This window comes from Heteronotia binoei, chromosome 14 (genome assembly GCF_032191835.1).
Source record: "Heteronotia binoei isolate CCM8104 ecotype False Entrance Well chromosome 14, APGP_CSIRO_Hbin_v1, whole genome shotgun sequence".
NCBI classification, from domain to species: Eukaryota; Metazoa; Chordata; class Lepidosauria; order Squamata; family Gekkonidae; genus Heteronotia; species Heteronotia binoei.
In genome coordinates, this window is record NC_083236.1 from 64,508,388 (window position 1) to 64,527,915 (window position 19,528).

Here is a 19,528-nt window from a genome sequence, read left to right on the forward strand (position 1 = left end):
AAAGATCCTACTGTCCAGCTTACTGCAAAGAAGAACCTTCCTATTGGGCACCGGTTTACGGCACGAACGTTTATGCAGATGTGAGTATTCATCTCTCCTTCCTCCTTGGCAAAACGGGTTGTGTTGGGTTAGTGGAACCGCTGCGCCGTTTTAGGAGACTGCTTCTCTCCAAGGCTTTTCTGAACCACACAAATGGGCGGGCATCTTCTACAACCGGGCTGCATATGATATTAATCCCATTTCTGTGGTTTTTAAACAATTGTTTCATTCACATAGTTTTTATATTGTTATCGATATCCTAAGCTGCCTTGAATTCTGCAAGGTGGCTAATAAATATGTTGTGCTCATAAATATGAAAACAAACAAATAGAATAAAAATGGCCAGAAGTAAACTAGATTCTGACTGTTGCAAATTCTGAAGATGACCACAAAGACAGATTGAAAAAAGCTGGAAGGGGTCTTAGAGCTTTTTTTGCTGCTCAGTTTGTATTTATCTCTCTCTCCTTGAGAACGTTATTGTCCTTGCTCCTCTCCCTATCAATCCGTAGGGGAATGTTGGCCCATAGAGGAGAAGGAAGCAAGGCAGAGATTCCCACCAACTTTTCTTGTGTTCAGAGCAGTTTCAGAATTCCCAGCGATTACTTCAGGATACTTTCAATGCAAGCATCTTAACACAGAGCTAGGCTCCTCCAATGGAAAATACTTAAGAACGTAAGAGAAGCCATGTTGGATCAGGCCAGTGGCCCATCCAGTCCAACACTCTGTGTCACACAGTGGCCAAAAAAGCCCAGGTGCCATCAGGAGGTCCACCAGTTGGGCCAGAACATTAGAAGCCCTCTCACTGTGCTCCCCCCCAAGCACCAAGAAGACAGAGCATCACTGCCCCAGACATAAGAACATAAGAGAAGCCATACTGGATCAGGCCAGTGGCCCATCCAGTCCAACACTCTGTGTCACACAGTGGCCAAAAGAGCCCAGGTGCCATCAGGAGGTCCACCAGTTGGGCCAGAACACTAGAAGCCCTTTCACTGTGCTCCCCCCAAGCACCAAGAATACAGAGCATCACTGCCCCAGACATAAGAACATAAGAGAAGCCATGTTGGATCAGGCTAGTGGCCCATCCAGTCCAACACTCTGTGTCACAGAAGAACATAAGAGAAGCCATGTTGGATCAGGCCAATGGCCCATCCAGTCCAATACTCTGTGTCACAGAAGAACATAAGAGAAGCCATGTTGGATCAGGCCAATGGCCCATCCAGTCCAATACTCTGTGTCACAGAAGAACATAAGAGAAGCCATGTTGGATCAGGCCAATGGCCCATCCAGTCCTACACTCTGTGTCACACAGTGGCCAAAAAAACCAAGCGCCGTCAGGAGGCCCACCAGTGGGGCTAGAAGCCCTACCACTGTGCCCCCCCAAGCACCAAGAATACAGAGCATCACTGCCCCAGACAGAGAGTTCCAACAATACACTGTGGCTAATAGCCACTGATGGACCTCTGCTCCAGATGTTGATCCAATCCCCTCTTGAAGCCATCTATGCTTGCAGCCACCACCACCTCCTGTGGCAGTGAATTCTACAGTAAATTCCACAGGGGCTCCAGTCCAGGGAAAATGAGTGACTACATGGTACCTTCCATTCTGGGGACTATAATCAGTGGACTTTGCCGTTATGAAGGGCTCCTAGCCAATTGGGGCTTGAAGGACTCCCCCCCTCTTTCCCCATGCCCATTTGCCTTGGGAAGATTTTTTGACTTTCATGTGAAATCTGACTCCCTTCCAGTTCCTTAAGGATTTGTTGTATTTGGAATATTGCTAAGCGAAGCCCAACAGCCTGGGAGTTTTTGGAACAGGCCTTGAATAAAGGAAGTAAGACGGAATATTGCTAGAACTGACCGAATGTCGAGACACGGCTCTGTAGGAGGCAAGAACTAATGTTTCCCGAGGACATGGCTTTATGGCTCTTCAGAGTTTTGTTTCTGATTCAAGGAATCAGGAGCTCTTTTCAGGGCCGGGGCACTTGGAGCAACTTGGGAGCCTCTCGCTTCTTTTCCAACAAAATCAGAAGCTATTTTTGCTCGCTCAGTGCTGGTGCCTTGGGAAAGGTACGTTTTGTAAGAAGAGAGGTCAAGAAAGTCTTGGAAGAGCTCCCGAAGCCAAGAGGCTTGTAATCAGGGGCAGAATAACGAGACCGCAAACATGTCCAAGCTTTTGAAACGTGCTGGGTGAACCAGAGAAGGCCAAGGTGGCAGAAGGAGGACCATCAAAGCCAGAGGCTTGCAGCGTGACATGAGACTGGTTTCTAGAGTTGAAACGGCACTTGGCAACCGGCAGTGCTGGATTAAACCCTGTGGAGGCCCCTAGGCAGTCGAAATCTCGGGAGGCCCCCTGCAAGAGCCGGTTTAATGTTTCTGGTCTAGTCACTGCCTTTGCCTTAGGGATGCTTCCCTTGCCTAAAGCAAGGACCCTAGGCCCCTAAAGGTGTGGGGGCACATAGGACAGTGCCTACTTGGCCTAATTGTTAATACAGCTCTGGCAACCGGGCAGGGAGCATAGCATGGTCAGTTACTTCCAAAATAGACTGGAGGGTAGAGGGAGAGAAGAAGATAGAAACCCACTGGAACATGAATGCCCTTCCAAGCTCATGCATGTACTGCACATCTTCTTTGGTTTGGCTTTAGGAGAGAAGGAAAGACTAGCTGTAAAACAAGAGGCATTCCAAGGACTGCTGAGTCCCCCGTGACTGTCATTTCGGTGTAATGGTAAAGTGTGCAGACTCTTATCTGGGAGAACCGGGTCTGATTCCCCACTCCTCCACTTGCAGCTGCTGGAATGGCCTTGGGTCAGCCATAGCTCTTTTGCAGTTTGTACTTGAAAGGGCAGCATCTGGGAGAGCTCTCTCAACCTCACCTACCTCACAGGGTGTCTGGGGCTCTTTTTGGATTTTTGATTTGGACTATTTGCTCACTGTTGTATATATGTGCATAAATATGCACATGCGGTATGTAAAATGATGAGGTTGCTGAAATGCGCTTTTCCCCTTGTATGAATTACATTTTGTAATAATATTGTTCACAGAGTGGTTTTGATTTATTTGGTTGCAATCCCCAGTTGGGGCAGGGGTTTCCCCAGTTTGGAGTCCCTCCCCCTGCTTCAGGGTCATCAGAAAGTGGGGGGAGGGAATGTCTGAAGGGCACTCCATTATACCCTGTGGAGACTGATTCCTGTAGGGTATAACGGAGAATCGATCTGTAGATTTTAGGGGACTTGGGGGGGGGCTGTTTTTTGAGGTAGAGGTTTTAGCTTAGCAACTGGTGCCTTGCCTCAAAACAACCCCCCAAAAAAATTTCAAAAAGATTTCACGAGGTAGTCCAACTCTATGAGCCCCCAAAGAAGGTGCCCTTATCCTTATTTCCAAAGGAGGGAAGACATTTAAAAGCTGTGCAGTCCCTTTAAACGTGACGGACAGAGCTCCCTTTGGAGTTCAATTGTGTTTGTCACAACCTTTCTCCTGGCTCCACCCCCAAAGTCCCCAGATATTTCTTGAGTCGGACTTGGCGACCCTACCGCCAATCTCCAGATGGGACCTATAGATCTCCTAGAATTACAGCTCATCTTCAGACTACAGAGATCAGTTCCCCTGGAGAAAATGGCTGCTTTAGAGGGTGGACTGTGTGGCCTGGTACCCCACTCAGGACACTGCCGTTCCAAGGCCCCACCCCACCCCAAATCTCCTGGAATTTCCCAATCCGGGGCTGGCAACCCTAAAGTGGTTTTCTGGCTTGAAAGAGGCAGTTAAGTGCTCCCTAGTTTTCAGAAGGCAGGCCTTTCGCCGCTTGAGAAGTTGCAGGACGGCGTAAAATGACCGAGGGAGAAGTTCTCTTCTGCAAAGGTCAGGAACGAAAGGCACAGTCCACTGGCTCTCGCGGCGGAACAAAATCTTCAGCACTGCGGTGCCCCTGGTTCTTTTCAACTTCTCCAGGAGGTGCCAGCAAACTGTCCGAGTCTGAATTCCAGCAGGCACAGAAGGTTGCAGTTGGGAATCCAGAATCAATCTCAGGAGCCGAAACAATGAGGTCAATTTCATTAGTCACTGAGAGAAATACCGGAGCGTTTCCTTCCCCCCCCCCCCCCGCAAGGGTGAGCAGGCATAGCTAAAACCTGTGAATACCACGAGGCAGGAACAAACCACCTTATAGCTAATACTCCAGTGTGGCCTAAACTGTGGATACTTAAATCCATGCATTGGGGCAATCGATTGTCAATGGACAGTTCTCAAAACTTGGGTTTCAGCGAAACCTGAAAACTTTTTTAAAATTTTATATATATATATATGGAAGAGGGGGTTAAAATCCCTCCCCCAAAAGAGAGCCAGTTTGGCGTAGTGATTAAGTGCATAGACTCTTATCTGGGAGAACCGGGTTTGTTTCCCCACTCCTGCACTTGCAGCCGCTGGGACGGCCTTGGACCAGCCATAGCTCTCGCAGAGCTGTCCTTGAAAGGGCAGCTTCAGGGAGAGCTCTCTCAGCCCCACCCACCTCACAGGGTGCCTGTTGTGGGGGAAGAAGATAAAAGGAGATTGTAAGCCGCTGTGAGTTTCTGATTTAGAGAGAAGGGCGGGGTATAAATTTGCGGTCTTCTTCTTCTGGTCAATTGAATCGAGGACATTTTGTAGCTCCAGTTTCAGCTGGAGGGGGTGGGGGTGCTGCAAAGTATAAATCCAGCTACTGAGAGTTAAATACTGTGGCCCCCACCCCACTCCAGCAGTCAAGGCACTAATGAGGGAAGGGGGGGCCCTTATCTTTTGAAGCCATGAGAGAGCTTTTTAAAAGTTCTCTGCCCCAGGGCTGTCCTGTCTGCGCCAAAATCCTTGGGAGTTTCAGGCTTCCTCTGTGTGCAGGGCGGGACGTGCATTTCCCGGTCCATGTTCTGGAACATTAATGAGGTGAGAGAGAGCTTTTCTGTGGCAATATCAAAAGTGACTCTGTCTCTCACAGTTTGTGAGGCAATTAGCCGGGGCCTGAGAGTTCCTGCGTATGGAAACTTGCATAGTGAAGCTGACTTGGGAGTGTGTGTGAAAAAATCTTAAAAGCACCTACAGAAAACACAGGGCTGCGTTGCTGATGCCTGGGGGAGACTCGCTTGTGTTCAGCCAGCTTGGCGTCAGCAGAGCTCTGCTGGGCCCATCCTGAGACCGGCATCCCCTGGTGCTCCTCTTGCAGCTTCAGGTTAAGGTGGCCAGCCTCCAGGTGGGACCTGGAGATCTTGCAGCAGATTCCAGATGCCAGAGATTGGGTCCCCTGGGGGAAAAAATGGCTTCCTTGAAGGGTCATCTTTACGGCATTGTCCCTGCTGAGATTAGGGCTGCCAATCCCCAATTGGGATTGCCGGTGAAAAAGTCTTAAAAGGCCACTTACCGGTAAATCCTTTGCAAACTGAACTCTGTTATAGTCATAGAACACATCAAAAGGGCATGCTGTGCTTTGTAATGTATGTGTATTACATACCTTATTCATATCATTGCATTTAATATTAATAATAATAATTTTTTATTTATACCCCACCCTCCCCACCGAGGCAGGCTCATGGTACATACCATGATACAACAACAATAAAATCAAACAATAGCAGTATAAAACTTCATACATTAATTAAATTGCATAAATAGTCTAAAATCCAGTAAAACTTAATGGTGCTACAAACTCAGTATATATAAAAATGGCTTGATGTTACTGCTAAGTTCAACGTAAAAGGCTAGTTGAAAGAGGGCGATTTTACAAGCCCTACGGAACTGGTTAAAATCCCGCAGGGCCCGCACCTCCTCTGGCAGCTGGTCCCACCATTGGGGTGCCATTATCGAGAAGGCCTGCTCCCTAGTTGTTTTTAACTTAGCCTCCTTTGGCCCAGGGATTTTCAAAAGATTTTGTGAACTAGATCTCAGTGCTCTCTGGGGAACGTATGGAGAGAGAAGGTCCCTAAGGTAGACAGGTCCTCGGCCATATAGGGCTTTAAAGGTAATAAAGGTAAAATAAATAAATAAATAGAATATAAACCCTTATCAAAGTTCTTAAAGTTACAGTCCCAAGAATGAGTGTATACACAAAAAAAGGGGGAAGTCATGCGCGCGCACATACACAAATGCTATTCACGAAGGGAGATAGCGAGCCAAGAAGAACAGGAAGAAAAATGAAGATATATCAGCAACCGGTATGCAGAGTGATAGCCCAGTTCCATCAGCTTGGAAGGGGCCATGGCTCAGTGGCAGAGCATCTGCATGGCATGCAGAAGGTCCCAGGTTCAATCCCCGGCATCTCCAGTTAAAGGACCAGATGATAGGTGATGTGAAAGACCTCATCTTGAGACCCAGGACCCAGGAGAGCTGCTGTCAGTCTGAGTAGACAAGACTGACCAAGGGTCGGATTCAGTATAAGACAGATTTATTTGTGCTCTGTAGTCTAATCAAAAGTGCATTCCAGATTTCCTCCCCCCCTCCGTTTCTAACGCTTTTCTTTTGTTATCCGCCACCTCCAATCTGTTCCTTCACAGCCACTTTTATCCTTCCGTCACCGAGGTTTCGCCTCCAGTGGGGAACTGTTTTCATGCACGCTTTGCATGTGTGGTGTGATGACATCACCTGCCGGCCGCTCTAGGCATTTCTGGGCAAACTCTATGGTTTTCCCAGATGCTCTAGCATTTTGGGAGGGAAAACACTATGGTGCCATAGAGTTTTCCCTCCCAAAATGCTAGGGCATCCGGGAAAACCATAGTTTCCCCGGAAATGCCTAGAGCAGCCGGCGCAACATTGCCGGCGTGATGACGTCACTCGTGGGTGATGTCATCCCACCGGTGACATTGGGGGAGGTTCCTCCTGCCAGCCCAATGTGGGCTGGCGGGTTGGGAACCTCCCAGGCAGGGGAACTCTCACCTGGCCCGGGGCTTGGCAGCTAGGGTTGCCAAGTCCAATTCAAGAAATATCTGGGGACTTTGGGGGTGGAGCCAGGAGACATTAGGGGTGGAGCCAAGATCAAGGCTGTGACAAGCATAATTGAACTCCAAAGGGAGTTTTGGCCCTCACATTTAAAGGGACCGCACACCTTTTCAATGCCTTCCTTCCATAGGAAATAATGAAGGATAGGGGCACCTTCTTTTGGGGCTCATAGAATTGGACCCCCTGGTCCAATCTTTTTGAAACTTGGGGGGTATTATGGGGAGAGGCACTAGATACTATACTGAAAATTTGGTGCCTCTACCCTAAAAAATAGCCCCCCCCCCGAGCCCCAGATACCAATTCTCCATGATTTTCTATGGGAATAAATCTCCATAGGAAATAATAGAGTTCCCAGCAGACATTTCCCTCCCCTCCCCTCCCCCTCCCCTGCTTTCTGACGACCCTGAAGTGGGGGGAGGGCCTCTAAACTGGGGGATCCCCTGCCGCCACCTGGGGATTGGCAACCCTATTTGCAGCACTAGAACATCATGTGTATTCCCCAAAGAGTCAGGGAGGAGATAAAGATAGATTACACCAGGGGTGTCAAACTCATTTGTTATGCGGGCCGGATCTGACATAAATGAGATGTTGTTGGGCTGGGCCATGTCGGGCTGGGCCATGTGTGTACCTATTTAAGATTAGATAGCAGAGATATAAACTTTACAAAGGACACAGATAAACACAATTAAAGATTTTTTTTAAAAAAAAATCTTAAAACATGCTTAAAACATTAGCACTCATTGGTCTTAAAGGTGCTTTCTTTGTATTTCTCCCATGGGATCCAGAGAACTGGGCAGAGGAAGCTTTGGCTCTTTCCTTCCTTCCCCAGGAGGGGGGAGAAGCCTCAGCCAATAGAAGGAAGAGAGGCTTGGCTCAGTAGCTCTGCTGTGTAACTGAGAAAGCTTGACGAAGCAAGCTATCCCTCCCCCCCCTTCTTCCCCAAGGGAGGAGCCTCAGCCAATGGAGAAAATAGAGGCTTTGCTCTGTAGCTCCTGTGCAGTTAGCAAGCCTTGCAAAACAAGCTGTTACAAAGAAGGAAGCAAGATATAGGGAGAAGGAAGCAGATGATGGCCAGTTGCTCGGGGGCCTGATAGGAGCCCTCTGGGGGCCTGATTTGGCCCTCGGGCCAGATGTTTGACACCCCTGGGTTACACTCTCTTGCTTGAGGTGAAAACAGGGAACACCATGTGTATTCCCCAGAGCTTCTTAGAGGAGAGGAGAGTAGGACAGAGATTACAAATAGGGTTTCCCCGGATGCTCTAGCATTCGGGGAGGGAAAACTCTATGGTACAATAGGTACCATAGAATTTTTTAGCTCCCAAAATGCTGTGGGTGATGTCGTCTCGCCTGCGCATGAGAAGCACTCACAAAAAACAGCCCCCCCCCCCGGGACTTGGCAACCCTCATTACAAAGGACATCTGACTCTCCAGAAGTCCTTTCCGATAATTACAACATTTTCCACAAAGGGAGGAAGCTGCTTCCTGCCCTTTTCTCCAGGGATTCTCCTCTTCAAAGGGCTTTGGAGTTTGCTAATGAAGATAAGAGGGCCCCTCTCGACAGCCAGAGTTCAAAAGCCCTTCAGGGTCGGAGGCCAGGGGGAGAGAAAAGGGTGTGGTAGCCATATAATACCAGTGGATATTATCAGCAGAAGGCACCCAATTTTGGAAACAAAAGCTTTGGCTGGGACTGGAGTAGGGTTGCCAAATCCAATTCAAGAAATATCTGAGGACTTAGGGGGTGGAGCCAGGAGACTTTGGGGATGGAGCCAGGAGTAAGATGGTGACAAGCATAATTGAACTCCAAAGGGAGTTCTGGCCATCACATTTAAAGGGACCGCACACCTTTTTAAATGCCTTCCATTCATTTGGAATCGTGAAGGATAGGGGCACCTCCTTTTGGGACTCATAGAATGGGACCCCCTGGTCCAATCCTTTTGAAACTTGGAAGGTCTTTTGAGGAGAGGTGTTGGACGCTAAGCTGAAAATTTGGTGCCTTTACCTCAAAAATCAGCTTCCCCAGAGCCCCAGATACCCATGGATCAATTCTACATTATTCCCTATGGGGATCGGTCTCCATAAGGAATAATGAGTGCCCAGCAGAGTGGTAAAGCTGCAGTACTGCAGTTGGAGCCCTCTGCTCATGACCTGAGTTCAATCCCAGCAGAAGCTGGTTCAGGTAGCCGGCTCCAGGTTGACTCAACCTTCCATCCTTCCAAGGTTGGTAAAATGAGTCCCCAGCTTGCTGGGGGGAAAGTGTAGATGACTGGGGAAGGCAAGGGCAAATCACCCCGTAAAAAGTCTGCCGTGAAAATGTTGTGAAAGCAACGTCCTCCCAGAATCAGAAATGACTGGTGCTTACACAGGGGACTACCTTTACCTTTTTTTTAGCAGACATTTCCCTCCTTCCCCTTGTTGGGTTTCTATTGCAATTTCACTTCCTGTTGTCATGAGTTAATTAAAAGAATGTATATGCATGCTGATGTTTAGCCAGTGAGAGGTATAGCCAATGAGAATGTGTGCACGTACTTCCCGCTCAGGCTGGGTGTCAATATGCATAGTGACCATTGAGGGAGAGCCCTAATAGGCTAATCCATATATTTGGGAGGTGGTTTGGGGGAAACCATTTGGTCAGTGTTTATTGCCCTTTGTGTAAAGCCCTCAGATCTCCATGCAGTTAGAGTTTGGACTCAAGAGAGTCGAGATGTAGTCTAGAGACTAGATAGGATAATGAATCCTTATTTGTTTTCTAGAAATCCCAGTCACCTTTTCCTCATAGTAAAAGTAAACTACTTTATTCTTAAGCGAAACCGTGTGCCTGGCTTGTTTATGTGTGGTTCTCTCCACACAACTCTGCTAAAGTATCTGTAAACCCTAACACCCCCCCCCCCCAGCTTTCTGATGACCCTGAAATGGGGGGGAGGGCCTCCAAACCGTGGGATCCCCTGCCCCTACCTGGGGATTGGCAACCCTAGACTGTAGGAAGGGACATTTCCTAGTGAATGGAGTGTTATAGAACAGCCAGGCTTGGTCGCTTGAGGGCAGAGAGTGCTTTTAAAAAAAAAAAGTCATATTTTTTCTTAGAAAGTTTGCACTAGCCTATTGACCGTCTTCCCCTGTTCTTCTTAACCATATATAGAAACCCCAAAAACCGAGCTGGCAACCGAACCTCTGCACGCTGCCAACACAGAGGCAGTGATTAATGTAAACGGGGAGAGACGAAAGCCGTCCTTTTATGGCCCTGGGGTGTGCGAGACGGACAGCGTGATGTATAGGCTGTGTGGGTGATCTATACATAAATACTGCTTATGGCATGGAGGCCTTTTGGCACCCGGAGGACTGCCTGCGATAGGAATTTGAAGGCCGAGATGGATAAATAGAGGGTTTTCTTCCCCTTTCGCTCAGAGAGGCAGCCCTGGAGTGATCCTGCCATCTTCATTCCTCTGAAACAGAGTCCATAAATCTTCCAGAACTCAGTCTGGGCTTCTCTAGAGCTCAGTGTTCTCGACTATTAGTCACTTTCCCAAACAGTTTTGGAATGCGGCCGTCCATCAATGGGTGTTGCGCTTCTTAACGTCAGGCTTAGACTTTGGGGAGGAAAGTAATGCAACTCAGGAGAACAAATTCAGCAGAGGCAGATAGGATTAGGATTGGGGGCAGGGGATCCCCCGGTTGAGGGGCCCTCCCCCCACTTCAGGGTCATCAGAAAGCGGGGGAGGGAAATGTCTGCTGGGCACTCCGTTATTCCCTATGGCAGGGGTGGGGAACCTTTTTTCTGCCAAGGGCCATATGGATATGTATAACATCATTCGTGGGCCATAAAAAATTGTCAACTTAAAAAACTGCTCCGCTGAGGGAGAATGATTCAGGCCAGCGAAATTAATGCAACTAATTGTTTTTCTATTTGAAGTAGGCTTCCCAACCCTCCTGCCCTGGCGGGGGACCCCAGGATTTACAGCCTCTTCCCCCGCTATAAAAAAAAACGGAAGCGGGGGGAGGCGGGAAACGGCGCCAAAGAGCGTGGCGAGCCGCCCCATCTCGGAGTAGCAGCTAAGGTGACCCGGAGAAGAGGCGGCAGCAGTGCAGCGGCATCGCCCGCTCCACTCCGCCTCTGAGGTCAAATCAGAGAAGGGGAGGGTGGAGGCAGGCCAGGAGCATGGCGAGCCGCGAATCTTGGTCCTTCTCGGACCCGGACTCGCGGCTCGCCACACTCCTGGCCTGCCTCCACCCTCCCCTTCTCTGATTTCACCTCAGAGGCGGAGCGGGCGACGCCGCTGCGCTGCCACCTCTTCTCCGCTTCACCGTAGCTGCTCCTCTGAGATGGGCTCAGGCTGAGCCCATCTCGGAGGAGCAGTTACGGTGAAGCGGAGAAGAGGCAGCAGCAGCGCAGCAGCGTCGATCGCTCCGCCTCTGAGGTGAAATCAGAGAAGGGGAGGGTGGAGGGAAGGAAGGAAGACATTTAAAAAGGTGTGCCGTCCCTTGAAATGCGATGGCCAAAACTCCCGTTGGGGTTCAGTGATGCTTGTCACACCCTTGCTCCTAGCTCCACCCCAGTGTCTCCTGGCTCCACCCCCAAAGTCTCCTGGCTCCACCCCCAAAGTCCCCAGAGATTTCTTGAATTGGACTTGGCAACCCTAATTTGAAGTCATGTGAGGAGAGCCTAATCTGGCACACACACACACACACACCCAGCCTGCCGCCCTAGGCAAATGCATAGGTCCATGGCTTTTTTGTAGAAAAAGCCCATCAGGAATTCAGTAGCATATTAGACCATATCCCCTAATATTACGATATCAGGTCACACACTCATTAGCATATTAGGCCACACCCTCTGGGATAATCGAGTGCAAACTGAACTGTGGCAGTAACTTTTCCAAGCCCCGCAGCAATTCTGGCCGGCCGGCCAGGCCCCAGGGAGGCTGCCGCACAGTACATCTGGGCCCTGTGATCCCTGCCTGGCCCAGGGGAGGCTGCTGCACAGCGCTGCTGGGCCCCATGATCCTCACTGGCCCACCAGGCCCCAGAGAGGCTACCACATGGCTCAGTTCAGCCCAGCAATCCCTGAGGGCCACACCAAGTGATCTCGAGGGCCGCATACGGCCCTCAGGACGGAGGTTCCCCACCCCTGCCCTATGGAGACCTATTCCCATAAGGTATAATGGAGAATTGATCTGTGGGTATCTGGGGCTCCGGTGGGAGGATGTTTTTTGAGGCAGAGGCACCGAATTTGCTGCATAGCATCCAGTGCCTCTCCTCAAAACACCCTCCACGTTTGAAAAAGATTGGACCGGGGGGTCTGTTTCTATGAGCCCCAAAAGACGGTGCCCCTATCCATCATGATTTCCAAAGGTGGGAAGGCATTTAAGAGGTGTGCGGACCCTTTAAATTAAATTAAAATTATTAGGACTCCCGAAATGGGAGCATATACAGCCAGGGCTGCGTGAACTGCACTGGCTGCCAGTTACATACCGGGTCCAATACAAAGTGCTGGTTATCACCTTTAAAGCCCTATATGGCCGAGGACCTGCCTACCTGAGGGACCGTCTCTCCCCATATGAGCCCCAAAGAGCACTGAGGTCAGCAGGGAAGAACATGCTGACTATCCCTGGGCCAAAGGAAGCAAAATTACAGAGTACCCGGGCACGGGCCTTCTCTGTTACAGCCCCGTGCCTTTGGAATCAACTCCCGGAGGAGGTACGGGCCCTGCGGAATTTGGATCAATTCCGCAGGGCCTGTAAGACCATTCTTTTTAAGCAGGCTTTTGTAGACCGTTGATAGGATGGCTGTTTAATCCATCAACGATTTATCTAGTGACCCCTGCCATAACATAAGTGAACAGAACGACATCAGGAAGATCACTGCCGTCCAAATCATGGAATGATCCAGGCAACTGGAACTGGTTTTAGATCACTGTTTTAAATTATTGTATAATCTTATATTGTTTTAGATTGTTATTTTATATTACTGTATAACCTAATTGTTTTAAACCCTATATTGTATAACTTATTGAAATGTTGTTAGCCGCCCTGAGCCTGCCTGGGCGGGGAGGGCGGGATATAAATAAAATTTATTATTATTATTATTATTATTATTATTATAAATGGGATGGCCAGAACTCCCTTTGGCGTTCAGTGGTGCTTGTCACAACCTTGCTCCTGGCTCCACCCCCAAAGTCTCCTGGCTCCACCCCCAAAGTTCCCAGATATCTGGAACTGGCAATCCTAGATAGGATACGATGTTCCGAGAAATTGGCAGCAGCAGCGAAAAGTGGCATCCAGTTGCAGCTAACTTATGGCGACCCTGTAAGGATTTCAAGGCAGGCAGTGAACAGAGGGGGTTTCTGTTGGGATTTGCAAGTTCCCTTCCTGAAGCCATGAAAGAATTATCCGTTAGCTTCTGCATGCTGATGCCTTTGTTAGGTTACGTTTAGGGACCCACTGGCAGAACCTGCATGCATTTGCCTCCAGAGCTAGGTGACAAGATGCATAATGAGCTAGCACGAGGGCTCTTTTTTTGTAGCAGGAACTCCTTTGCATAGGGTTGCCAAGTCCAATTCAAGAAATATCTGGGGACTTTGGGGGTGGAGCCAGGAGACTTTGGGGGTGGAGCCAGGAGACATTAGGGCCGAGCCAGGAGCAAGGGTGTGACAAGCATAAATGAACTCCAAGGGAGTTCTGGCCATCATATTTAAAGGGACAGCACACCTTTTCAATTCCTTCCTTCCATAGAAAATAATGGATAAGGGGCACCTTATTTGGGGCTCATAGAATTGGACCCCCTGGTCCAATCTTTTTGAAACTTGGGAGGAATTTTGGGGAGAAGCACTAGATGCTATACTGAAAATGTGGTGCCCCTACACCAAAAAACAGCCCCCCCCAGAGCCCCAGATACCCATGGATCAATTCTCCATGATTTTCTATGGGAATAAATCTCCATAGAGAATAATAGAGTTCCCAGGAGACATTTCCCTCCCCTCCCCCCACTTTCTGATGTCCCTGAGGGTCTCCAAACCGGGGGAGGGTCTCCAAACCGGGGGATCCCCTGCCCTCACCTGGGGATTGGCAACCCTACCTTTGCATATTCGACCACACACCCCTGAAGTAGCCAGTTCTCCTGGGGGTTACAGAAGGCTCTGTAAGAAGAGCTCTGTAAGCTCTTGGAGGATTGGCGACATCAGGGGTTTGTGGCATATAGAGCTGCCAATCCCCAGGTGGGGACAGGGGACCCCCTTGTTTTGGAGGCCCTCCCCCCACTTCAGGGTCATCAGAAAGCGGGGGAGGGGGAGGGAAATGTCTGCTGGGCTCTCCATTGTTCCCTATGGAGACTGATTCCCATAGGGTATAATGGAGAATTGACCCGCGGATATCTGGGGCGCTGAAGGGGCTGTTTTTTGAGACAGAGGCACCAAATTTGCAGCATAGCATTTGATGCCTCTCCTCAAAACACCCTCTAAGTTTCCAAAAGGAGTGGACCAGGGGTTCCAGTTCTTTGTGCCCCCAAAGAAGGTGCCCCGATCCTTCGTTATTTCCAATGGAGGGAAGGCATTTGAAAGGTGTGCGGTCCCTTTAAATGTGATGGCCAGAACTTCCTTTGGAGTTCAGTCATGCTTGTCGCAACCTTGCTCCTGGCTTCACCCAAATGTCTCCTGGCTCCACCCCCAAAGTCCCCAGATAGTTCTTAAATTGGACTTGGCAACCCTAGTGCCTAATATGCAAAGAAGTTCCTGCTACAGTGGTTGGCACTGGGGTAAAAGCCCTGGTGAGCATAGATGCTGGGAAATGATCCTGAGATTTCCTGCATGCCAAGCAAATGCTGAGCGATTTCTCCTTTCCTTAGTCCATAGAGCTCCACACTGACTGCCCCAGTTGGAAACATCTGCCCAGGCAATAGAGAAAGCTCTTTCCCAACACCAGCTGCTTCCATCTTCTTCATCTGGAGGTACCAGGGACTGAACTTGGGACTTTCCAAGGTCCCTTCTCAAGCATAGCTGACCAAATTTGTAGCATCCTACAATCCCTTCTTCAAGAGGGAATTGTATAACTTCAAGAGGGGATTGGATAACTTCAAAAGGGGATTGGATGAACATCTGGAGCAGAGGTCCATCAGTGGCTATTAGCCATAGCATATTGTTGGAACTCTGTCTGGGGCCGTGATGCTCTGTATTCTTAGTGCTTGGGAGGGGCAACAGTGTGAGGACTTCTAGTGTCCCCACTGATGGACTTCCTGATGGCACCTAGGGGTTTTTTTGGCCACTGTGTGACACAGAATGTTGGACTGGATGGGCAATTGGCCTGATCCAACATGGCTTTTCTTATGTGACACAGAATGTTGGACTGGATGGGCCATTGGCCTGATCCAATATGGCTTCTCTAATGTTCTTCTGTGACACAGAGTGTTGGACTGGATGGGCCATTGGCCTGATCCAACATGGCTTCTCTTATGTTCTTCTGTGACTCAGAATGTTGGACTGGATGGGCCATTGGCCTGATCCAATATGGCTTCTCTTATGTTCTTATGTGACACAGAGTGTTGGACTGGATGGGCCATTGGCCTGATCCAGCATGACTTCTCTTATGTTCTTATGTGACACAGAATGTTGGACTGGATGGGCCATTGGCCTGATCCAACATGGCTTCTCTTATGTTCTTCTGTGACTCAGAGTGTTGAACTGGATGGGCCATTGGCCTGATCCAACATGGCTTCTCTTATGTTCTTCTGTGACACAGAATGTTGGATTGGATGGGCCATTGGCCTGATCCAACATGGCTTCTCTTAGGTTCTTAACACACCAGAACTGGTGACTAGAACTGGTGCTCCACTTGAAACAGGTTAATTTTGAATCTGGATCCACCAGGGTTCATGCTTGGGACCTGATTATGAATGCCGGGGCTTAACCCTGAAAGATGTAAAACAACCACATCCTCCTGAGCATGTACAGAGTTTTTCCATTTTTCACCAAGGAACCACAGGCTGCTCAGGCAATAACTCTTTGTGAAAAGTGATTTCTTGTCCCTCTTTCAGAGTTCCAGTATCTGCAAGGCTGCCGTGCACGCTGGAGTCCTGACGGATAACGCTGGCGGTTACATAGATGTGATGCCTGTGGAGAAGAAGAAATACTACAAAGGTTCCCTGAAGAATGGGATCCAATCAGAGAGGTAAGATGTTCACTCTTTCTAGCAGGGTTTTTGGGAGGTCACTCTACTGTGTGCTTCACAACACTGTCTGGGTGTCTACATTGCTTTTATTCTGCCCTTACTTAAGAATGTAAGATGGGCCCTGCTGGATCAGCCCAGTGGTCCATTTAGTCCAGCATCCCGTCTCACACATTGGCCAGCCAGTTCCTTTGGAGGGCCAACAGCAGGGCACAGAGGCCGAGGCCTTCATTAGAACATTAGAAGAGCCCTGCTGGATGAGATCAGTAGACCAGCTAGTTCAGCATCCTGCCTCACACAGTGGCCAACCAGTTCCTCTGAAGAGCCAACAACAGGGCAGAGAGGCCGAGGCCTTCATAAGAACATCCGAAGAGCCTGCTGGATCAGACCAATGGTCCATCTAGTCCTCACTAGTGGCCAACACATAGTGGCCAACCAGTTCCTATGAAGGTCCAACAACACGGCATGGAGGCCTGTCCCTGTCGTTGCCTCCTGGCTCTGGTATTCTGAGGTTGACTGCCTCTGGTCATGGAGATTCCCTTTAGTCCTCATGAGTAGTAGCCACTGATAGACCTATCCTCCATGAATCTGTCTCATTCCCTTTCGAAGCCATCCATGGAGTTCAGAGCTGTGTGCAGGGATTTCTCATCCAACCTTCAGTCCTCACAACATCTGGGAGAGAAAGACTGGCACAAGATGTCTCAGTAAGCTTCATTTTCTTAATAGGGCAGTGCTTGAACTTTAGAAAATCCAGGGAGAAGAAATACCCTCAGTGCTCATACCATGTGCCTTCTCAAACTCGGGTTTTCTATGCCAACGTGTCCTTGGCTTTCCCACGAGGTTCGATGCCAAGGTCACAACTCTGCCATTCCTGTCTTGGGTTCCACCGGAGTGTTTGAGAAAGAACTTCTTGGCTAGCATTCTCCGTGATCTTTGTGGTCCTGTGTGAGCCCTCTTGGCCTTCTGTCCTCAGGGGAGAAGGGAATGCTGGGAATTTCCCAAGATAGGCAACATCAGGACTTTCGAGATCTGAAGTTCTCATAACTAAGACTGGCTTCAGAGAATCAGTTACTTCCCCCCCCCCCCCAAGACAAAAGCAGGAGGAAAGCAAGGCAGGTTTTGAAACATCTTGTTGAGAGGCGAGAGTTCAGGGAGAAATGCTTTTGAACACAGAGTTCGAATGTCAAATGCAAGTAAGAGCTGAGAGGGCCTTTCCTTCTCTACCTTTCCTCAGAGGAGCAATTTCAGGTTGGTTCTCAGGTGTTCTCACGCCTGGACAGCTGACAGACCAGACCCTTCTCGCTCCAGCACATAACTTGCTATGCCTACTGTTGCCATTCACAGCTGGCAACCCCCTGGGGAGAACTGGGGGGTGGGGACAGATGTGGCTGTCATGCATGGGCACACAATATCATTTCCGGTACCAAACAGGAAGTGATCTCATGGTGTTATGGGTGACAATCTAGGAGTCACTCAAAAGCTCAATGGTTAAACCATAGTGTTTGGGGTAAATTTTAGAGTGTGCACCGCTTCTGCTTTGGTGCCAGAAGTGACATTTTATGTGACCTTCATTTTTACCTATTTCTGTCCTACCACTCTGTGAAGATGTGTGTGTGTGTGGGGGGGGGTGTTCTCAGAAGTACCTGGGCCGCCAGCTACATCATGTGACTCCAGACCAATGACCCAATCAAATAAAAGACGCGTCTTCCATTTTGTGTGGGAGAAGTGCCCCATCTTTTAAAGTCTCTGTTCTCCCCTTCCACCTTATTCTCGATCCTTCCTTTCCAGCCTAAAGACCCCAAGAGATGGGAAAGCCTTCCGAATTTTTGCCGTGAAGCAGTAAATTTCCTGGAGCGCATTGGAAGGAGAACGTTGCAGCGTTCCGGAGAGATGGGAAGATGAAGCGTGATGGCGTTTGTCCTGAAATGTAGTACGAGAAAAACTCTGTTAGCCAAACTCTTCCTTCAGGGGAAAACAGAACTAAAAGTGGGAGGGATACCTTTCTGATTTGACCGATTTACATCTTATCGGCATCAGCTCAGTCACGTATTATATCTAATTTCCGGTCATCTGACAATGGTTGTAAGTTCAGATAATGAGGCAGAGAGATTAACATCTCCCCTTGTCCAAAGATAGTGTATTACATGTCATGGGATTGACTGTTACTGAAATGAGAGGGGGTGGGGTGGGGACTCACGAAATGGCTGACATTATGTAGAAGAAGGACCAAGATGGATGGAGAATTTTCACATCAACTTGGAGGCAGCTCCTCTAGAAATTCCCCTCGATAATTTCCCATTGAATAAAGAACTGCCACTTGGGGGAAATCTTGAATGGTCAAAAATAGGATAAATTGGATCCACTGAGTATAATGTTGTAGACTTGTTCTGGAGTCATTGGAAAAGACAGTGAAACTGTGGTACCTTTCTGGGCAGGTGGGATGAAAAGAAAGCAGCCTTGGGAAATAACACCTCTTCCTGGAAATTGTGCATTTCTAGAGAAGAAGTGGGAAATAGAAGCAATCTGGGTTTGCTGGCCAAACCATGTAAGGAAGTTCGGAAGCTAGGTGGTGTTCGCTAGAAGTTCAAAGAATTAGGATCCCCATCTGGGCACATTTCGATTGATAGTAAGTTAAGACAGCATTGATTTATTTCCAAGTAAATGCAATTTATTTTATTCAGCAGTGCTGGTCATATTCTTATATAAGCAATGCTCTCTAAAAAAATGGTCTTTATTTTGCTAGAAAGTTAAGTATCTTTACAAAGGATATGTGCTTTTCTTAATTTGTACAGATTTTGGCTTTATTATTTACATATCTATAATTATTAAAAAGCCAATAGGGCTGAACTTGTTCTCTTGTATGCATTATGTACGGTATGTAGATTACATGCAGGTCCTAACTATGTACCTAATGAATAACATACAACTTTCCTTCAGTAATTTCAAGGGTCTGGATGTTAGGAATTAACCATTCTCGTATGTATTTGTTTGCCTAAAACTCTCATGTTTGACAAAATCAATAGCTGAAATCCAAAGGAGTTGCTTGCATATTCTGGTGGAATATCTGGCATCTTTTCTTGCGCATTGGACTTCCAGGTTATGTCACAAAGTGCCGTAGATTATAATTTGAACATGCAATAGCTATTTATTTCAAGCAATCCATTACAAAGGTCAACATTTTCATTTTTTAAAAGTAGAACACACGTTTAAATTGGTGCTCCGGAATTCAAGGGCCGCACACCTGAGCCACTTCTGATTAACAGGTGCTAATTAGGGATGAGTGCTTCTCCCACCAAATCCACTCGAGAAATCATCTAGAGGGAATAACTTAATTGTCCAAATGTCTTCCATATATTAAGACCTGGCACAAGGTGAAAGAGATGGCAACAGT

The 19,528-nt window shown here is 48.4% G+C and overlaps 1 protein-coding gene across 1 annotated transcript in view; it reads left to right on the top strand.

Annotated features, from left to right (window-relative positions):
* The window catches only part of CRISPLD2 (cysteine rich secretory protein LCCL domain containing 2), a 95,950-nt gene extending 76,962 nt beyond the window's left edge, over positions 1 to 18,988 (top strand). Inside the window, exons 13-15 of the mRNA XM_060254375.1 lie at positions 5 to 80; positions 16,007 to 16,140; positions 17,926 to 18,988. Of these exons, the coding sequence (XP_060110358.1) occupies positions 5 to 80; positions 16,007 to 16,140; positions 17,926 to 17,980 (265 nt within the window). The 3' untranslated portion in view covers positions 17,981 to 18,988. The remainder of the gene's footprint in view (positions 1 to 4; positions 81 to 16,006; positions 16,141 to 17,925) is intronic.
* Positions 18,989 to 19,528: the final 540 nt, after the last annotated feature.